This window comes from Lissotriton helveticus, chromosome 3_1, assembly GCF_964261635.1.
Source record: "Lissotriton helveticus chromosome 3_1, aLisHel1.1, whole genome shotgun sequence".
NCBI lineage: Eukaryota > Metazoa > Chordata > Amphibia > Caudata > Salamandridae > Lissotriton > Lissotriton helveticus.
The window spans coordinates 671050674-671073474 of NC_136061.1; the positions used below are offsets into that span (position 1 = coordinate 671050674).

Below are 22801 nucleotides of genomic sequence, written 5' to 3' on the forward strand. Positions count from 1 at the left end.
TTTGGTGGATTTTGAGTATTGTTGCCGCTTGGCTACAATACTCGAAATATCAGTGAATGTCTTTCCTTAACGAGCTGTTGGTGAGTGGTTCTATGAATAAAAATATCTGTCAGGTTTGGTTTGCCTTTCCTTTAGCTAAGGACAGTTCCTGTGGCGAGTCGTGGGCACAGAATGGTGGTTTTACAAAATAGGTTGCATCTAGAGCAAACAGTACGCCTGCTAATCTCATGAACCTCACTTGTTGATTTTGTATTGTTAGTTTTTTTGTATAGCACGTTTGTTAGTTACCTTGTGCCTTTGCTCTAGAGCTCATCTGCAGTTGTTGGTTTGTCCATAGGGATGGATGGGGCTCCATGAGGGTGGTGTCTGTGAATATTCCTTGTTCATTTGATAAATACACATTATGCTACCCTAGCTAATGCTACATATACTATTATACACCAGCAAATATTCAATTCAATACTCAACCCTGCATACTACTGCTACATACACTTATTGCCACCAACTCTAATAACAATAAAGGTATAATACACATACTTACTACACACATACATACAAATCTTTAGCTGGCAAACACATTCAGTACACAAAAAACAAAACAAATTCAGCAAAATATAAACAATACCAAAATCTCTAACTCTAACTGATGCGAGACCTGTTGCATTGAAAATGCTTGCTTTTTTTTAGTTGATAGCAACCACTTCTTTACTCAAGCAGACCTAAAAAGCTGATACAGTGGTCCAGATCCCCACTACAACCCAGACAGTGTTACTTCACTGCCATGATTTGAAGGTAAACGGTACACGATTTTCTTATAGCAATTGGTACTGCTATACTTACTTTGATTCTTAGGCCCTTCTGGTTTAACCTCTAAATTCTCTTCTTTAAAGTGTGCTCCTCCACATGTTTCAGTCTCTGAGAGCAAAGATGTGAGTGTTTCTATATTCACTTTCTTCCATAGGAAACCTCAAGGAACTGGTGAGTGGGCTTTCCATGATACAGTAGCAGCATAGGCATCAGGGAGGAGGGGGTAACCACTGCAACCTCATCTCATGGGCTCAACAAGCCCCAGTCTAAGAGGCGTGGAAGGGATCCTGCTTTCCCGTATCCCTGGCTCCTCCCCATGGTGCCTTGATGAAGATCCTTAGGATATTGAGACACATCAATATTCTGTGGCAACGCCTAGAAGTATTGATGATTACTCTGTTTTAATTGGCTTTGCCCACAGCGCACTGGCTGTACTGGCAGCAGTTCTGATGGTGTTTTCATTTTTTGGACCCGCGGTTCTGATTGGTTATATGTTGACACACAATTGGCATCCGTGCAAAATGTGTCATATCTTTTTTCTTCGTGGGGACACGCACTTGCCTGTTGTGCTTAGAGTGTTTCTAACGGACATATAGTTTCCTGGTTGTAACTTAATTGTGTTTGTTGCTGTAGAGGAACTTTACAATTTGGGCTCTGTGCCCAAGTCTTTAAATGTCTTTGGAATTCATGCCTTCTTATCCATTGTATTTGAAGCATAACACGTGAATTTGTAAAGCGCACTTATCACCCTTGGGTCTCAAGGCGCTGGACAACAGATGTTTGTTACCCAACTCAAGGGCACTCATTTTATCAACCTCAGATGGATGAAAGGCTGAGTGGACCCGCCGGGATTTTAACCTGTGACCATGAGGTCGAACTCAGCCCCCTGCAGTGGGTGCATTAGTCCACTAAGGCACCATACCCAGCATTTTTAAACATTTTATCAACCCAGGTATTTAAAAAATGTTTTTCAATAAGGCCAAACCATATAGAAAATGTGTCTTGTGTTGTTTCAGCGGTGTTGGTGCAGCGCTATGGCCTGGGTGACATGCAGAATTGGGTGCGACCCCACACTCCTGAGAGAAGGTTATGTGCTTTTGTTGTAGTTATAAAGCCTTCATCTTACAACACTATCTCCCTCAGTGCCGTGTAGTACAGTGTGCACTGAGGATTATCCCCCCCCCCCCCCTAACCCCAATAAGCGTATGCCTGTCCCTGGTTTGCTAAAATTGCTTTTAAACCTGACTTGGATGTTGGGGGTGCCCGATGATCACCCATCCCCCGGTCCTCAGATTGTGATGGCGTTTGTTTGCTGCCGGTGGATGGGGCGCTACTTATTGTGGACTTGCACTAGTGTTTCTTGGTATAGAGAACCCGCGTCAATTGACTGTTTTTGGAGACCGGCTTCTAAGAAAATGAGAATGCTTTTAACAAATTAAGCAAATGTCACCCTTAGCCACCTCCTCTATCACACCCCTGCATCAGAACAGTGCTTTCCTGTGAGTGAGCCTGTACGGGGGCTGGACTCGCCTGGCGTCTAAAATGGGGATCTGGCCGCGCTCTTTGGTGCTGGCTGTGGTCAGTGAAGAGGGCAGAGCAAGCGTAGGGTGGGCCTGCTTTGGTACTGATTGGTGTTTTAAATGGACTGGTACTGTCCGGTACTCAGTGCCACTGCGAGCACTTCTTTAATTTGGAAAGGATAGTACCGGCTCTGCTCCAATGCTTGTAATGGGGGAGTACCATTTTTTCTCTGTAGCAAATACACCCTGGGACAAAGTATACCTGCACTTCTACATATCCAGTTCGAGAACTGGCATTGGTTAATGTCCCACCCATCGTTTGAGCCTGCCTGGTTTTAGATTGGTCCATGGTGTGTGCTGTACTGGCACCCCGCCTATCGAGTACCCTCTCTCTTTCATGCTCCAGCCATCTGTCCGCGCTGTTCTACTTTCACACTTAAACCATCGTGTGGGCCTACAGTTTTAGTTCACCATCTAACCCTGTTGTAGATATGCACTCCTCCCACTGCCTGCTATGTTCTAGAGTTGCCTATCGCAAATCTCTTACGCAGGCCATTTGTATTCCAGTGCAAGTTGTTGCTACAGCCTGCCACGAGCAATACATGTGTTCTGTATGGTGCAGTGTGTGCTTTACTTAACCGCACTGGGCTTTATCAAAGGTAGACTTTGTTTGTTGCTACGAAGCTGAGAGATGTGAGTGCAACGTGGGCAAACTCTAGTCACTAGCCCACATGATTGTGGCCACTCTGGGTCACTACTGTGGTGTTGTGTGGCAGAGATCTGTCCGAGCACGTGGCGGTACTGCCATAGTGATGGGTGCAAGTGTTTCCAGCGGTATCACACCGGGTGCAGGCAGGGGGAACGGTGTGTTAGATCTACACGGTGGGACTGTAGTGGTGTCTGAATGTTTGCCATTTCCGCTATGCTCTTTGAAGCACCGAGGAGGCTGACCCAACTGAAAATTGGAACAGTGGGAAGGGGCGGGGCACTTTCGGAGGTAGTAGGGAGGGTGTAACAAGAAGGCGAAGAATGCTGTATCTGGGTAGGAGATGGGATTTCGCAGCTGGGCTGCACACGTTGCAACCTGGAGACCTGGGTTTGAGTAATGGCCTTTGCATTTGACGGAAAGTTGCTCGAATCTGGGTAATTCACTTAAAAACTCTTTGCCCAAAAATGTAAATATGGTAAAACTAATTGTGTAATTTGAAAATGTAAATCCCGCTTGATGTGCCCGGTTGTGCATTGTCTCCCCATCTCCCCCACGAAGTACAGCACTCATGTTGTTATCCAACTCGTTTCAAGCTATATAATTACCAAAAGTCATACATTAGGCAGGGGTGTAGCATGGTAGTCCGTGTGAGAGCTGTGGCTACATGGAATGTTAGTAGAGAAGTAATGCCGCATGATGAGATGCGGTAGACACCTTATGAAGTCGTTCCAAGAGGTTGATTATTAGCCAATTGTGTTGGTTTCTTTTCAGGCTCAGTGTGTGGCGGCCTGGTCTTAATACTTTTGGTTGTTGTCCTTTTCTAGCGCTATTCTTTTCCCTGCTTACTGAGAGTTATCAGTGTCCTTGCACTGGTTGGTCTTTTCATTCTCCTTTGCCATTATCAATGTGCTGGTTTGGAGTGGAGATGCTGAGAGTTTACAGTCTCTAACATTGTTTCCACAATTGGGAAGTGTACCTGGTCTAACAAAATGACCTCTTGCGCTCTCTAAATAAACCACTTTGTCTGTCCTCAGAACCTGAACGATGGCAGCCGACATGCAGAAGCTGGTGGAGCGCTTGGAGAAGGTCGTGGGGCGTCTAGAGAATGTGGCTCAATCCTCTGGGCTCCACAGCGGATCTGGTGGTGATGCCTCTTCTACAGGTATAGGAACAAAATAAACCAGATTTATTGGGGTGGCATGTTTGGTCCTTAAAACTCTTTGTCCATGGATTTGGCACAATGAATGATATTTTCAAAAGCATTGCAAGGAGGTGCACATAACCAGAATTAACTGCTATGGTGAACACAAACTAATCTTCTGTTCTTCTGATAAATTTCTTCTGTGCTTTGCATGGATGGAGCTGCTTCTCTAGGTCCCTCATTCTGTCACCCTCACGATCTAATCTTGCTTGTTTGGCAGGCTTGACTTTTTTATGTAGAAAGTGCCTTAAGGCATAATCCAGGCGATTGCAGGGTTGGAGGTTAGGACTGGGGTGTTTTTATGCAGCAAGAAGGGTGGAACATTCAACCCAGTCAAGTTTCCCAGGTCCGTGAGTGATGTGCTGCACCAGTCAAGGTTTTGGTTTCTTTGAACCTGGGGCTTGTAGATTTGGTTGTCATTCCCATAATTCAAAGGAGAAAAATGTACTGGAGCGGAACATCATGCATAGGCCTAGAAAACCTGGCAGCTATGAACATTAATGTTACAATCTACTGATTGAGGCACAGCCGTAGGGCGGGGGCTTCAGCTTTGGAGCTCAAGAAAATGTACTTTCGATTCTGGAACATATAACTACACGACTTTAACTTTTTAAAATACAGCAGCGTAACATGTTTGTTTGTGCTTTATCAAAGCGAGCATTTTGTTTCATCTCCTTTTAAATACCAGTAGGGTTACTTTTAATACAATTGCAATCATTTGTAAAGGCAGTTTCCAGCAAATGTCTACACCCTGTAATTCCAATTGTGCTTCAATCGCAGGAAAGCAGGCTTGGTTAGACTCCTCCAAACCATGATTTTTCAGATGTGATGTTGACTCTTCTGCCGTTTATTTTAGACTGTTACCCTTTAAGGGTACGCTCTCATTGCTGTAGCCAATTTGACTTTATTTTTATTCAAATGGATGCTAGATCCACGGTATGTTCCTAGGGCTGTGACAAATGAGGATCAAAGGGCTGATGCTTGTCTGAATATAACAGTGCAACTTGGATTTCCTCTGTGGCCAATGGCTTCCCATTCGGAAGGGGCAGTTAATGCCCAGGAGGAAGTTTCTTGGCAGATACTCTGCATTGCTGGCGCGACGAGATGCCTGGTCTAAATTTAAGGCCGTTCCTGCTCCTGTTTCTAATATTGATTTTATTCTCCTAAAGCAGCATTTATGAATTCAGCAGTGCCTAGATCTCCAATTCTGGTGTGAATGGATAAATGGTGGGTTGTGGAGGGAGTTGCAACATGGTTACTGGTGTGCATGGCAAGTTAACAAATGTGCAAGGGATTTAAAGTTGAATTCATTAGATAAATCATGGACTCCAAATGCCCTGAAAGAACTTTGAAAGCATTGATATATTAGTGAAGTGTATAATGAGGAGACATCTTGATTTGCTTTTGAAGTGAGCCAAAGGGGACATGGGGAGGGTGTTGTCAGAAATACCTCTACTGCTGGTTGTGCTTTCCTGCCCCAATGATTTGTCTCTGATTCCTACATGAGAGGCGGCTTGGATATCCACTCAGTTTACCATTGTATCTTTCTGTTATGTAGGATCTGCTCCCTACGTCCAGGCCTTTGACAGCCTCCTCGATGGTCCTGTTGCTCAGTACATGAAGCTCAGCAAAGAGATTGGCGGAGATGTCAGCACGCAGGTTAGGATTTGAAGAGAGATTCATCGAGGCTCTGCATTAAATCTACATGCCTCCCACCCAATAATATACCTTTCATCTAACAAATAATTTGTGCTGGATTTATTCCTCTTGAAACGAAGACCAGGAACCCCAATGCTTAACAAATATCTTGATAATTAATGGAATAAACAAGTGCTTCCTCTTAAGTGTATGCACCTTGGCATTTTAGAAAAAGATTCAATTGAAGTTAATCTATATTGCAGTTTATGGAAAATATGAGCGACATGCATTGAGGAGAATCCTAAATCAACATTGTATTATTTTAACAGAAATTGTAAATACAAATGTAACATATGGTACGGATAACTCTGTGATCAGTGCCTCATATTATAAACGGTGTAGAAACCAGTCTGTGCTCAGTAATTTATTTAAGCCCAAATGGGATATAAATATATATGTGGTGGATAGCAGTCAAGGCTGAGTTTTTGATCTACCAATGGAAATTAGTCCAATAACAATGCCACAAAGATGTTGTCGACGTCTAGACCCCATAGATCAAACCAGTGGATTGTCAGGACATAGACCGTTCTTAGCAAGTAAAACAAGATTTCAGTAAACTGCTACAGCTCTGCTTACCTTCAGTAAATGAGTAGATGGTTGAGGGATAAAGAAATTAATATGCTTGGTTTAGATAGTCTGAGAAGCTTAGTTTTGAGATGCAGGTGGAAGTAAATCCAAGATAGTTTGCTCTTTATGTCTACAGATGGTGATTTTCAGAAAGACATGGCTGCTCCTGAAAAGGATTGGTGCTGCTTGGAATTTTGATAAGTGTTCTTTTTTCTTAGCCCTCTGTTTGATAAATTTAGGAGATTGGAAAAGTGTGTTGGCATGTTAAGGTGCAAGGATTTGTAGATGAGGCAATGCAGCTTTCTTACCTCAGTAGGTAACTCTGCACATTTATTTGGAATGTTGTGGTCGCATTTCTTTGACTATAAATCTGGCAGTAGAATGGTAAGTAGATTTAAGCAGGTAGTGAAGAGAACTAGCAAGATAATTTCCAATGCTCAAGCATGATCTATAAATGTGTGAGCGGGAGTCTTAAGGTTAGTTGGCAACAGCATTCGTTTAAGTTTTTGGGAGTATGTAATTAAATGTTGGCTACTTTAGTAATGTATTTATATGCAGAATCCTAGCTAGAGAAGCGTAAAGTATGAATCCTAGTGAAATCCGCGTGGCTGTAGAAATGGTGAGCAGTCAGCAACTTACTTTATTAAGGCGTGCCAGATCAAAGCTCTTCTATTTTTCTGCAATAGTAATATAACTTTGACTTTTTGGGATTGAGATGCATGAAATTATCAGCTATCCAGATTTGGATGATAAGCATGGTTCACAGGGTGAATACAAGTTGTAATAAAGTGTTTTTTAAATAAAGTTGGGTGTTGTACTGATGGCTGGTGACTCCTTTACCCTTGCACACTACGCTCAGCAGCTCATGGTACAAATTAAAAATAGTGTATGTCAGATTAAGCTTTAGGGAACACCACAGAGGTATGGCATTCGGTTTTGACCAGTTGTGATCACAATGGTAGGAAATAGGATATCCAGTTTCGCATAGATCCAGGGAAGCTAATGTGATGTTCAAGTAGTCAAAGTAGACATCCATGATAGATCATGTGAAGGTCGCTGTTAGATCCAGCAGTTCTAAAAGGCAGAAGACTCCATCTTCTAGTATTCAATCTTTTTTTTAGGTCTCTCTGGCGTTGCAGGGCAAAGCCCTGCCGCCAACGAGACTTATAGCCGCCTTGCTCCCTGCCAAGGGAGTCAGAGCAGTGAGCGAGCAGCTCCAGACCTGTGCACGAGCCGACTCAGGTCCGTGAACGCGCGGGAACGTCAACGTGCACGTTCACGCGCGTCATGCTTCTGTCCTCCCGCGTCTCTGCCGAGGCGCGCTCCAGGCCGACTTGCGGTGTGCGTCACAGCGTGTTCCAGCGTTTCTGTGGCCAGAGGTAGGCAAGTGAGGGCCGGGGGGATTTGTTTGCTTGTTGAGTGAGGTATTAGGACGGTGATAGATCTCCTTTGCTGAGCCTATGCACTCTTTCACGTCTAAAGGTTCATTTTCATATGATTAAATCTTATGTGTCATTTATGCCGTAATTGTGGCTGTAAAGGCAATATTAAGATCACGGAAGACGGATGTGGCTCCTCACATTGAAAGATGGGTTTTAGAAATGTCTCATCTACAAACGATAGAGACAGGCTGTTTCATTAAATTGGCAAAGAAAAGAAAAATGAGAAAACCAGATAATATTTGAATGAGATCTGTGATAAGAGTTGATCGATAGGATTGTCCCTCTATTTCTTTGCTGTAGATGATGTATTATGTTGTGTTATATAAAGTGTGACACTTTTTTCTTCCTATGTTAGTAGCTCAGATACAGAATAATGCAAACAGCATTTCTGAAATGAATTGCAGGCTAGTTATGCTTTTATGATCTGCACTATGGTGGTTCTTTCAATCTTCAAACATTTAGTTGAAACACTTGTTATGAACTTACTGTAAAAAGAATCCTACTTGGAATGCTGAGCACTAAATATGTATTTAATGTTTTCCCTGCCTTGCTAAATTAGCAAAGAAAAATGAAAGACATTTCATCAAGCACTTGGTACGGAGGTTCACATAAAGAGTGAATTTGGTGTCAGACGTACAGCTTGAACAATACAGTCTTTCGTTTGTTGCTTGCTTTTACTCTGATATCCCAAGTGGTCCCAGCTTTAACTCTTACTTAGCCTACACTACCATGGTTCCCCCTGACAAGACAGTGTTTCATATGTGTTATGCCTTTGTCTGAAGCAGTACTGCTGCCTGCTAGTTGCACACTCTACCCTTTCTAGGAAAATAGATTTTTTAATGTTTGAGGTTATTTTAATGTTAAACCTGAGTCTTCCTGTCTGTTTCAACTTACCTTAAAGTCGAGGGGTACTCACCCACTGAGACCCTACTGTTAAATTTGAACCCTTTACGAATGTGACTGACTCCATTGTGTCGCTGCCGCCTCCACTCCTCATCTGTGCACATGATCACATTCTGGAGCCTCGCTTTGAGCAGGTACCATCGCCACATGTATTATTAGAGAGTCTTGTGCAACAAATGCATTATTGCCATTTCAAGTAATATCCTGGGCCTCAGAGGCACACAGATACAGCCATCCACACCTGAGCGGGTATAAACTCAAACACTGACTTGTGCACACACAGACACACCCATCAACAGCTACACAGAAACAGACACCCCTCAAATGAAAATAACTCGTCCTCCATTACGTCACCTTACACATCACCACCATGGCCTCCCCACTAATCTAACCACCACCTTCACCTCTTTTCCCAGTTCACTCAGACTATAGCCAGCATTAACTTTAAAACTCACACAATGGGAGAATCAGATATATGGTTTGGAATGTGAATCTGGGTGGGCACTCAGAGGCACCATTTATTTTTACCCTGAATAGAGATTTACAAAGACACACTCGCTGACAGCAGAACAGAGCTATGCGTACACCTGGATTTACGCACACACAAATTCATTTTCGCCCTTAATGAAATTAACCCATCACGCAAAAATAAATGAAACATCACATACACCGATTATTATTTGCAGGCGCTTGGATTGCCACAAGCATACAAACTCACCCATTTTTAGGTTTCAACTGTTCTATCCCGCAGGGATAGATAGGCGAGATTATAGTAGGCAGTTCAAAAACTCTACCAAACTGCGGATCGCGTACAGTTCATGTGAGGCAGGCGTGTGAGGCAGGCGCGTAGACATCAAACACCATCGGCCTCGGCATCAGACTTCAAAGGAAGCTGCTCGCACACCACCATTTGTCTGAGCCTCAGCATCAGACTTGAAAGGAATCCGCTCCCAAGCCGCTCCCCCATCCCCCCACCACACACGCCAGTTGTGCTTTAGTCACCCCTGTTATTTCTAAATAACTACAAACCCGATCACAGAATTTCAGTAACTCTCCACCACCTGCCCGCCCCGCCCCCCACACTCTGACTCACGGTCTTCCTTTTCATTTGTAAACTTCACAATCTCCCTTTGTGTTTTTTTAATCCACAACGGCAATTAAATTTTAAATCTACATTCACGTCCTGCTTTTGTTCCTGGATTTTATTTTCACCGTTTGTTGAATTGTGTACTAACGATAGCAACTACACTCCATCCTGCCTGCCTTTCCAACATGTTCGAAATTACCAGGTATGCTCCTTCACAGCTGTGTCCTTTCCTTACATCCCGGGGCAAGATGTGTTCTTCTCAGCCTTCCCACCCCAAACATAACTTTCGGTTCCCCTTTCCTCATCCCTAAGCCTATTCAACTGCACTTCCTGGACCGAACCTTCCTTATGTGCAGCAGAAGCAGTGGCTCTGTGCACCAAAAATCCACTGAATAGAGATTACCGCTTTATTTCAAAATTCAAGCAGAAACAAGAACCCATTTCCCTCCCTGTACTACATGCAGCCCATGACACATTGACTATGCCACTGCGTATTTTTTTTAAATATATATTTTGTGGTGACTTGCGCTGTCACCTACAACGTCCTACAGGGTCCTTCTGAGTAAACACCAACCACAGCTCACCATGCCTGTCCCCTCCCTTGCACCCGTTCTTTCAGAGACACGCTTTCTGTTCATGCAGCAGGTGCAGTGGCACCTGGACACAGGCCTCAGGGATCCATTAAATCAGATAATTTCTTTAATATACACTAGACAGGAACCAAAGGGCCCATTCCCTTCCTTGCATTTGGGCCCAACAACACACTGGATACCACTCTGCGCACTTTATACTGGTTTCCTTTTCAGGTACAAGCTATGCCATTTCAAAGTGGTCATCGTGAAACAGCCCCCCACTAAGATTCACGGATCCCCCACCCCAGGCATTTGTCTTATGTTTTAACCGTGTCCTTTGTGTGCTACCCCATTTTGTGCTCCACTGTACAGTCTCCCACATGCTTCTGATATCGACCCAGGCATGTGGCGCTTTTTGTCATCTGGGTTATTTGTAATTCAAACAACCACCAATCCTGGCCTTTATATTTCTCTAAACCCCCACCAACAAATCTCCATTCATGTTCTTTTAGCCACCACCGCATGCAGTTACTGACACTCACAAGCATGTGCGCCGGGCGCTTGCTCACCATTTGCTCCCCTGGCCTCCTCATCAGACTTGAAAGGAAGCCGCTCGCACACCACCATTTGTCTGAGCATCGGCATCAGACTTCAAAGGAATGCGCTCCCAAACCTGCTGGCCTCGCTCTCGTGAGCCTTTATTTACTTGTTTTCATGGTCTGTTCTTCATCCAGCTCTCTCTCTCCTTACCTCACAATTTACCACTTACATTTTACTCCCCAGCGTGGTCAGCTTCGCTCCTGTGCGCTTTTGATCGCATCCACGCCAGTTGTGCTTTAGTCACCCCTGTTATTTCTAAATAACTACAAACCCCGATCACAGAATTTCAGTAACTCTCCACCACCTTCCTGCCCCCGCCCCCCACACTCTGACTCACTGTCTTCCTTTTCATTTGTAAACTTCACAATCTCCCTTCGTGTTTTTTTAATCCACAACAGCAATTGCATTTTAAATCTACATTCACGTACTGCTTTTGTTCCTGGGTTTTATTTTCACAGTTTGTTGAATTGTGTACTAACGATAGCAACTACACTCCATCCTGCCTGCCTTTCCAACACGTTCGAAATTACCAAGTATGCTCCTTCACAGCTGTGTCCTTTCCTTACATCCCTGGGCAAGATGTGTTCTTCTCAGCCTTCCCACCCCAAACATAGCTTTCGGTTCCCCTTTCCCTAAGCCTATTCAACTGCACTTCCTGGGCCGAACCTTCCTTATGTGCAGCAGAAGCAGTGGCCATGTGCGCCAAAAATCCACTGAATCCAGATTACCGCTTTATTCATAATTCAAGCAGACACAAGAGCCCATTTCCTTCCCTGTACTACATGCAGCCCATGACACATTGACTATGCCACTGCGTATTTTTTTTTAAATATATATTTTGTGGTGACTTGTTACTCTTGTAGTGCTCGGCTTAGCCTTCATCCTGTAATGCAACAATTCATTATATATGTCGTGCAGAGACAAGGTGCAAGTATCGATTTTTAGATGATATTTGATTTACCAAGGTCAATAATATTCCTATTTCAAGGATAGCTGGGGTTTCAATCAATGATTACCTTTTTGCCTTAAATATTTTGATATTCTCTATCAATGCCTGATAAATGTTCTGCTTACTTAACTACACCACAAAACATGTTGCTACGCTGCCTCTACTGGAATCATGTGAATTCCAATGGTTCCAATTTTGTTCTGGCTTCATTCTCATATTGTGTATAAAACCAAATTTAAGGGTCTCGCAGTGTGTCAAGAGACTGGTACTGAGCACTGAATTCAGCCATCATTCACACACACACACAACCCCACACACACACAACCCCCCACACACAAACCACACACATACACCCACACCCACACACACCAGACACACGACCCCCCACACATACAACCCCCCACACACAACCCCACACACACACCACACACATACACCCACACACCCTCCAGACACACGACCCCCCCACACACACATCCACAATCCCGCACTCACAGAACCTCCCCACCACACACACCACACACAACACACACAACCCCCCACACCACAACACTCACAGAAACACACACACCACACACACACAACCTCACACACGCACACAACCCCCCACACACAACCGCACTCACAGAACCCCACACACACAACCCCTGCCACACACAACCCCTGCCACACACAACCCCTGCCACACACAACCCCTGCCACACACAACCCCTGCCACACACAACCCCTGCCACACACACAACCCCTGCCACACACACAACCCCTGCCACACACACAACCCCTGCCACACACACAACCCCTGCCACACACACAACCCCTGCCACACACACAACCCCTGCCACACACACAACCCCTGCCACACACACAACCCCTGCCACACACACAACCCCTGCCACACACAACCCCTGCCACACACACACAACCCACCACACACAACCCACCACACACAACCCACCACACACAACCCACCACACGCAACCCACCACACGCAACCCACCACACGCAACCCACCACACGCAACCCACCACACGCAACCCACCACACGCAACCCACCACACGCAACCCACCACACGCAACCCACCTCACGCAACCCACCTCACGCAACCCACCACACGCAACCCACCACACGCAACCCACCACACGCAACCCACCACACGCAACCCACCACACGCAACCCACCACACGCAACCCACCACACGCAACCCACCACACGCAACCCACCACACGCAACCCACCACACGCAACCCACCACACGCAACCCACCACACGCAACCCACCACACGCAACCCACCACACGCAACCCACCACACGCAACCCACCACACGCAACCCACCACACGCAACCCACCACACGCAACCCACCACACGCAACCCACCACACGCAACCCACCACACGCAACCCACCACACGCAACCCACCACACGCAACCCACCACACGCAACCCACCACACGCAACCCACCACACGCAACCCACCACACGCAACCCACCACACGCAACCCACCACACGCAACCCACCACACGCAACCCACCACACGCAACCCACCACACGCAACCCACCACACGCAACCCACCACACGCAACCCACCACACGCAACCCACCACACGCAACCCACCACACGCAACCCACCACACGCAACCCACCACACGCAACCCACCACACGCAACCCACCACACGCAACCCACCACACGCAACCCACCACACGCAACCCACCACACGCAACCCACCACACGCAACCCACCACACGCAACCCACCACACGCAACCCACCACACGCAACCCCCCCCACACGCAACCCCCCCCCCACACGCAACCCCCCCCCACACGCAACCCCCCCCACACGCAACCCCCCCCACACGCAACCCCCCCCACACGCAACCCCCCCCACACGCAACCCCCCCCACACGCAACCCCCCCCACACGCAACCCCCCCACACGCAACCCCCCCCACACGCAACCCCCCCCACACGCAACCCCCCAACCCCACAACCACACACACACAACCCCACACACACAACCCCACACACACACAACCACACACACACACAACCACACACACACACAACCACACACACACACAACCACACACACACACAACCACACACACACACAACCACACACACACACAACCATCTATCTAGCTATCTATCGCCCTCGCTCTATCTATCGGCCTCACTCTATCTATCTATAGGCCTCGCACACTCTGCACCCTCGCACACTCTGCACCCTCGCACACTCTGCACCCTCGCACACACTGCACCCTCGCACACACTGCACCCTCGCACACACTGCACCCTCGCACACACTGCACCCTCGCACACACTGCACCCTCGCACACTGCACCCTCGCACACACTGCACCCTCGCACACACTGCACCCTCGCACACACTGCACCCTCGCACACACTGCACCCTCGCACACACTGCACCCTCGCACACACTGCACCCTCGCACACACTGCACCCTCGCACACACTGCACCCTCGCACACACTGCACCCTCGCACACACTGCACCCTCGCACACTCTGCACCCTCGCACACACTGCACCCTCGCACACTCTGCACCCTCACACACTCTGCACCCTCACACACTCTGCACCCTCACACACTCTGCACCTTCACACACAATTGCACTCTACTGAATACAACATACACTCCACACAATGCCACATAATTATATGCTACATAATTACACTGCGCTCAACGCAACATACACTCAAAATAACACTCAGTGCCACATAATTACACACCACATAATTACACTCTACTGAATGCAAAACACACTCCACACAATACCACTCAGCGCCACATAATTATATGCTACATAATTACAATGCAACATACACTCCAAACAATTCCACTCAGTGCCACACAATTACACTCTACTGAATACAAAATACACTACTCATAATACCACTCAGTGCCACATAATTACACACCACATAATTACACTGCACTCCATGCAACATTCACACCAAATACCACTCAGTCCCACATAGTTACACGCCACATAACATTGCACTCAATGCAACATACACTCCAAATACCACTCAGTGCCACATACTTACACACCATATAATTACACTCTACTGAATGCAACACACTCCACACAATTCCACTCAGTGCCACATAATGATATGCTAAAATAATTACAATGCACTCAATGCAACATACATTCCAAACAATACCACTCAGTGCCACATAATTACATGCCACATAACTACACTGCACTCAATGCAACATACACTCCAAATACCACTCAGTGCCACATACTTACACACCATATAATTACACTCTACTGAATGCAACACACTCCACACAATTCCACTCAGTGCCACATAATGATATGCTAAAATAATTACAATGCACTCAATGCAACATACATTCCAAACAATACCACTCAGTGCCACATAATTACATGCCACATAACTACACTGCACTCAATGCAACATACACTCCAAATACCACTCAGTGCCACATAGAGTGTAATCATGTGGTGTTTAACTATCTATCGCATCACCACAGCATCACTCAGCACCATCACAGCATCTCTCAGGGGCACCACAACATCACTATGCGCTACCACAGCATCACTGAACGCCACAGCATCACTCGTCGCAACAACATCACTCAGCGCCACCACTGCATCAATCTGTGCAACCATTCAACAACTGGTTCAAATATGTTCTCTCAAGGTTTCAAGCTTTATTACAAATGTCACAAGAAGATGTTAATATTTCACTTCTGTTCTTGGATTTTCATCACAATAAAATACACTGAACATAATCTTCACAAAATTTATTTACAAACGTTTAAGCTATTGCCATTATAAATTACAATAACTTTTATTTAAGATTAATTATTTTAAAATATTGAAAGCCATTGTTATTTGTAATATCAATACATCTAAGTGACGTAAATGCAACACAAATTGCATTACAAATGCTAAAGGTGTCACATTTGCATTGTAAATGACAAAGCTATTAATTTCGCTATTTTCAAAACCAACACATAAATAACAAATGTGTCATTTACAATATCAATAGCTCAAACTTTCCTAATGCGAGACCTATTGCATTGCAAATGCTTGTCTTATCTCAGGAGTGGCTGTCTCAGTGCTGCATCTAGAGCAAAGCCAGGTTGACTGTTGCTCTGAAGCTATTTAGAGTTAATGTAGAAAATATGTTGTAGAGAGGCACATCTCTGTGGTTTTGCCCCACCAAAGGGAGGCTGGTCACAGGTCTGTAGTTGGAGGTAAGTTTGAGTCCGTATTCAGTTTTCCTAGAATGGGGTGATTCTTGTACAGAAAACTGCCTGGGATACTGAACCATTGATTAACACAGCCCAAATTGCAGCAAACAAAGTAAAGTTGCCTTTGATAATGTTTTTCGGTAATGTATCTAGATGGGAGTGGGGTGGTTTGGCTTCATAATCCGGCTAAGCTTCCCTGAGTTTATGGAACTGAAGTGGTTTCAGTTATTGGGGGTTTCGGTGTGATGTGAGTAGCGCTGAAAAAAAATAGTTGGGTGGTTGTTGTTGATGGAGAGAGTCTTCCCTCAAGTATTTTAGGAACTCATTACATGTTGGCTTAAGAACTAGGCACTGCTTTGGCAATAGAACAGATGTAGGAAAGAAAATTATTGAAGAGTGATCTGGCTTCATTGGGTGGCAGCGAGTCCAGTTGCTGTTAATGTAATTTGGCTTTACCTAATGTTATTGCAACTTTGTACCTTTTTGTTAGGGATTTTTATCTTGTGCAAAGAAGTTAGGATTTGGAGGATCGGCAGGCAGTTTCTAGATTGAGCCACGAATCGCATTATCCCAGTGGAGCCACAAGGTAGTTTGGGAGCAGATGCGCTCATATTATTTTTGAGGAGGAGGTTTGGCTGATCAGGATGGGTTGCAGATGTTTAGCTGGAAGAGAATGGTATGGTGGTCTGACCAGTCCAGGTCAAGGGGGTGCAGGCTATTGAGGAGAAACACGAGGCATGTGATCCAGCCATTGTTTAACAATATGGGGGACTGTTGGTAGAGGCCGTGCAGCTGACAGAGAGAATTCAGGTATTTGAACGTTTTGCATTTGTGTTTACACCAGTCAGTAATACAATTGCAGATGGTGGTGTTATTCAAAGATAATGTTTGACTTGTAGAAAAGTAATCTGTCTGCTTCAAAGCTGTACTTCAGCTGAGGTGGGTGATAAATGATGTGAAGATAGTGTTTGATGGATATAGCGAGGACCATCTTAAGGCATTCAAAAGATGACTAGAAGGGTGTGATAGATAGTGAGGAATTTGAGTCTCTCTGACTAATTTGAATTCCTCCATCCTTTTTGATTTGTCTCTCCAACTAGGTTATGGAGTAACCAGGGAGTCAAGAATGGGCTGGGGTGTGCTTTGAGCCAAGGCTTGCTCAAGCAAAGGTTCAAGCTGTTTGTTGTGATGAGGTTGGCAGTATTATATTGTATTGTATTGTAATTGCATTTGTATAGCGCTTACTACCTGTGCATGGTAGGCGTTTTCCGATCTGGAATTGTGGAGCATGCATGAAAGGAAAGAAGGGTAGTGATATTGAAGGCCCTCAAAGATGTGAGCACTTAACGTTAAGACTACTGGGGTTGACCATTGTCTTGTGGGTATAGGTGTCCATAAACTGTTTGGTAACAAGTTTTTAATCAAGACCATTTCATTGTTCTAGAATGCTTTTGGAGTTTCTTAGCTGGCAACTCCTTGTAAATGGTTTTAATAATCAAAACCTGACTTTTACCACCACTGGGATTCTGTTGTAGTTGGAAAGCAGGGTTTACTTAGTTTGGAGCCATTCAGGTAAGATGTAAGTTCTTTATTTCAAGTTAGGTCCTTAGATTACAGTAATGGCAGATAGGTACTGTCAGGGCTCCATCCTCCAAACTGTTCCCATCTCCTGGCTACCCTCTTCACAACACACCAACATTCACTCTCTGCATTCCAGACGCCACATTGGACATGAAGGGAATGGGCGCACACAGGATACTACACATTCACACGGAGTATGACCGAGTTGATAAACAACTTGGGCAACTTTGTTTGCTTGATCGGTTAAGGAGATATGTCAGCCTATTAGTACCTCCAGGTTGCAGATCTGTTTGGGCATGGGTGACTAGCCCAGTGTCCTGCCATTTGAAAGTAAGTCACCCATGTGAAAGGCAATCTTGTAGCCTTCAATGAAGCTGGCCCGAGTGGGGTAATGAGTTCTTTAAGTGAATTGGAGAAGAGCCGATCCCTGAGGAGTAACTCAGTTGATTTAAATCTGTGCGTCTAGTTTTTCAGAAGACCTAAACCAGGTTACGGCAGCTGACTGGTCGATGCCATCTCCTGCTGCTCAGGCATCCTGTAATATATGCATATATGTATGTTTGCTGTCTTGGATAGTTAAAACCACTTCTGTTATATGCAGTAGGATGCTTCGGTCCTGCAGTCGGACTGAGTGCGGACAAATAGTCTTCAGTAAGTTTACATTCTCCAGGTTTAAAGAACGTTGAGTAGTTGCCACAGTTTCTATATTTTTCCTAGTAAGGGTTGGTCTGCTGTGGGACTGTAGGTGGCCATAATCTATGGATCTTCGTTCAGTTTTTGCAGGGCTAACGTGACAGTTGCTTGTTACAGCATCTTTTAGGTGTTCCTAGATGATATTTATGAGCTTAGTGCTTGTTGTGGGCACTGGGACGAACAGACCTAAGTTTGTAAACTCTCACTTCAGTATGTCCATTTCCAAGCACTTTTAGAAGAATACAATTTGTATGATTTTCGCTACTAGAGATACAAGTTATTTTTCTTGATTAAAGCGGTTTATGCCACAAGGGTCTCAGTTGGCGGAAAGTAACATTAGCTGTTAAAAGGTCCCTGTAAACATTAACTGTGATAGTTTCCAATCAGAAGTTGAGTATACAACTATAGATCACAATAGGGTAAATCAAGGCTATGCCAATGCTCTAACAAGCTCAAAACTTCAGCTGGTCAAAATGCTTTCCCGATGTCTGCCATAACAGAAGATTTGGGGCGCAAAGGGGTCACAGGGTTCTGGGTGGTAATGGGGGTCATAATTTCTTGTGCACTCTAGAGGTAACCCTGCCGGATGCAGACCTTTGCTTTGCACACTGTGGTACTCTTTGAGGTAGCCCCAATACTGAGGGACACTTTCAATGTAGAGGTGCCCAGTACTTATCCACATAATGGGCTTTACCTGGTTGCTTCAGCTCTTGTATGTGCTGCTGGCTACGAGGCATTGGATAGATGCTTGAGGAGTGAGTCTGGGTAAGGCCAATACCATCACAAACTATAGTCAATTTGCACAATAGGAAACTGCATCTTCAGTGCGGGGCGAGGTCCCAAAGGGCCCCATGAGTGAGACACTCATTCCATTTTACATCGGGGAGTTCACAGCTGGCCCCGACTTAGATGAACGGTAGAGAGCTCTGTCGAGTAAAGGTGGGTCTGTAGCACTTCAACACTGCAGGCTCTACAAAGATGTGGTTCCTGCACGGCATGTTTACCCTTTGGCGAGCCATCCAGGAATTTCTGCCTTAGTTAAAGGCAGAATACGCTTGACAAGGAGCTATTGGCAGTGAGGCAGCAACAAAGTTCTTTGGGACAGATTGTGCCCACTGTCCTTGTTTTGCATTTGGCTGTCCCCCTACTTCAACTTCAGAAGTCCTTTAAGCACCTAGCTGGAGATCCTAAAAAAGATGCCCAGGATTATTCAATGCCTTCCCCCTTCAGCATAATATTCAGAGCGCTCACTCGGTATATCGTATCCAATGGAGCCAATCGAGAGCGCTTGCATAATTGTAAAAAGCTTGCAGTGGACCCACCAGCTTTGTCTGGATGTCACAACTTGAGAGAACTAGTGTAACTGGGTCAGCCGACCACTTTACCAAACACTGGGTAATGTGAGTTCTAAGATGATCAGGAACGCAAGTTCTAGAAGTGGACAGTCTAGGAGAGAATGCAGAGGCTTCTGGGAGCTGGCGTTTGTAGGGGCACAGTTATCATTGTAGAGCTGTACAATTGCTGTTGCTCATAGTCTAGCTGGGTGTTAGCCTTGATCCTATTTAGTGTTGTGCGGTGCCTGTTTTTTGGAGTGCTGAAGAATGTCTCTTTCCTTATCGCAGGTCTATACCAGTCTGCCGCCTCTTCCCCACACTCCAACCATTGCTTTCATCTTCAGTCATTGTTTTGGCCCTCCACCAACCACACTCATCCCACCCCATTCCACCCCATTCCACACACAACCTGTCCCCTTCACCATGAATCTCCTTTCTCCAAGAGCCACCCTTACTATAAAATAAGCTTTATTTCCTTACATAGCCTTCATTTCCTCTATCTCCTGCTGACAGCCAATGTCCTTGAGGTTCCCATTTTCCCCTTTCTCCCTGCTATCGCCTGTCTAGCTGGACAGATGCAAAAAGGTGATATAGGATACAGTAAATGTTAGCATTTCTTCTTCTTCCTTATAGGCTGACATGGTCCTCGCTGGCCTGAAGATTGAGCAGGGTATCCTTGTGACCGCTTCCCGTTGTCAAAAGCCAGAAGAGGTGAGATTTGGAAAAGTCAGAAATCGTTTGACTGATTTCTCTGCTGTCCCTAGTGCCCATAGCCAAGTTTCCTCTAATGTCACCACTGACCTCTGTCCTGTTCTCTCTTGTTCTCCTCTTCCCAGAATGAACTTATGACCTTGTTGAAGCCTTTGTCAGAGAAGATCCAGGCGATTCAAGATTACAGAGAGAAGAATCGTGGCAGTAAACTCTTCAATCACTTGTCGGCTGTCAGCGAGAGCGTGCCGGCCCTGGGCTGGCTGGCAGTGGTGAGATGTGGAGCTGTGAATGCTTGAAAATTGGGCATTTTTATGAACTTGGGTTTTAGGAAGATGTGAAGATGAGTGCCATCTGTCAAACTAAGGTTTTGTTTGTGGAGGATTTCACTAGCTCAGTATCTTTTCGAGATCAGCAGGTCGGCTACTTGGAGTGCAGAAAACATTGGGAATGGGTGGGACCTCCAGTGTGGTTTCTCCCTGGTTGTGTGATCGTCAGACTCCCAGTTGTCGCGTGAAAGTGGTGAGATGCCTAGGAGCATTCTGTATGTACTGCGGTTTGTCGCAGTGACCTGTTTCAGAAGGGCAGTTCTTGTGCAATGCATGTGATGGTAGAATTTGCCTCTTCTCTGGTGTTTTGGTCGTAGCCACTGTGCACATCATTGGTACGGTATTCTTTCCTGAATATGCATTTATACCTGTTCCTTATCTTCTAACTCTCTTTGTAAGGCCCCAAAGCCAGGTCCCTACGTGAAGGAAATGAATGATGCAGCCACGTTTTACACCAACCGGGTGCTGAAAGACTACAAGGATGTGTAAGTTCATCGTTGGGGTTTGGGTGGAGTTTGATAAACTACTCACTCGTTAACTAGATAAATCACCTTCTTGAGAGACCATGTATTTCTTCTGACAAGATCGTACGGACACTCTGAGGGACTAACGCCATTCTAGGGCAAAGGACTCTCCGGTATTCTACATGCTTACGCTAGCAAGTAAATGAGCCCAGCTTATTCTCTATCATTGTGTGTTTATGTAAGGTCACGGCTTCAGTTTAGGAAGTACACCGTAAACAACAAGAGGAAAGGGGGTGAGGAGAAATAGAATTATGTGAAGGAAGGCTCATGTCTGACCCCAAGGTGGAAAAAATGATGGGCTATCAAGAGCAGCTGCTCCAAAACACTCTGATGGCGATGTGAGCCCACAGCATGGGTTACTGGAAGATCAGAGCTGGAACATTTCAGTGGTGTAACTCTTACAAGTGAGCCTTGTGCTTCACATTTTCATTTGTGGACACCCATCCTTGGAAGACTCCTCTAACGTCTCATTGCTTTTGGTAGGATTTGTCTCCATAGAGGAGTGCTTCAAGTGTGGCTGTTTTGAACTTGAGGGGTACATATTCATACTTATAATTTCGTGGTTTAAGTTGCTCGAACTACAGTCTCTGTAGTTCTGTACTATTAAGTTCTCGAGACAGTGTAACTTAAGCCGTGCTCCTTTGCAAGAGTAAAGGGTTTGCTTACTGCAAAATGTGAAAGGAAACAATGAGTGGCTTTTGTACTAGTAGACCAGGTTGGGCGGGATCTTTCTGAATAAACTACAGATCCTCACAAAAGCTTTTTGTATGCCATCGTCTCTGCCTGAATTCACAACTCTCACCATTTCTTCATGGCACTTTGTTTCAGCCCAGTCAGCATTGCTGCTGGAGTGCATTCCATAGATGACGTATTGGAAAGGAATGCCCCTCTCTCCCACTCCTCCAATAGAAGCATGCAGAAGTTTGGAAGATGCACTCCCACAGGACGGGGCATCTGAATGTATGATACTGTCCACCCTGCCTATAGATTGCAATGATTTGGGGCCTCTTCTTGTCTGTCATTGACCTCAGGAGCCAGCTAGGATCTTCAGCCCCTGCAGACGTTTTAAACTATGCCAGGCCAGCACATGGACTGGACCAGGCTGGTTTTCTTCCAAAACATTGATCTTTTGACCCTGTTAATGCAGCGTTGTAAACTGTTTGTGTGATTTTTCTGACCAGTCTGCCCCCTGGCTGATTGCAAGGAAACACTGTAGCCTTATTCTGACAAGCTGCTAACTTCCCATTCCCAGATGCCTGAAGTCCAGTCCTGGGACTTCCAGGTTCTGGATGAAAGGAAGGTACATGGCTTATGTAAACCAATTAGAAAT

At 45.4% G+C, this 22801-nt stretch overlaps 1 protein-coding gene across 4 annotated transcripts in view; it reads left to right on the forward strand.

The window, feature by feature from the left end:
- CAP1 (cyclase associated actin cytoskeleton regulatory protein 1) overlaps positions 1 to 22801 on the forward strand; it is a 50568-nt gene that overhangs the window by 13522 nt on the left and 14245 nt on the right. For all 4 annotated transcript variants that reach the window (XM_078680796.1, XM_078680797.1, XM_078680798.1 and 1 more), the window contains exons 2-6: positions 4071 to 4198; positions 5796 to 5896; positions 20544 to 20621; positions 20747 to 20890; positions 21347 to 21432. In XM_078680796.1, coding sequence (XP_078536922.1) covers positions 4081 to 4198; positions 5796 to 5896; positions 20544 to 20621; positions 20747 to 20890; positions 21347 to 21432 — 527 coding nt within the window. In that variant the 5' untranslated portion in view covers positions 4071 to 4080. The remainder of the gene's footprint in view (positions 1 to 4070; positions 4199 to 5795; positions 5897 to 20543; positions 20622 to 20746; positions 20891 to 21346; positions 21433 to 22801) is intronic.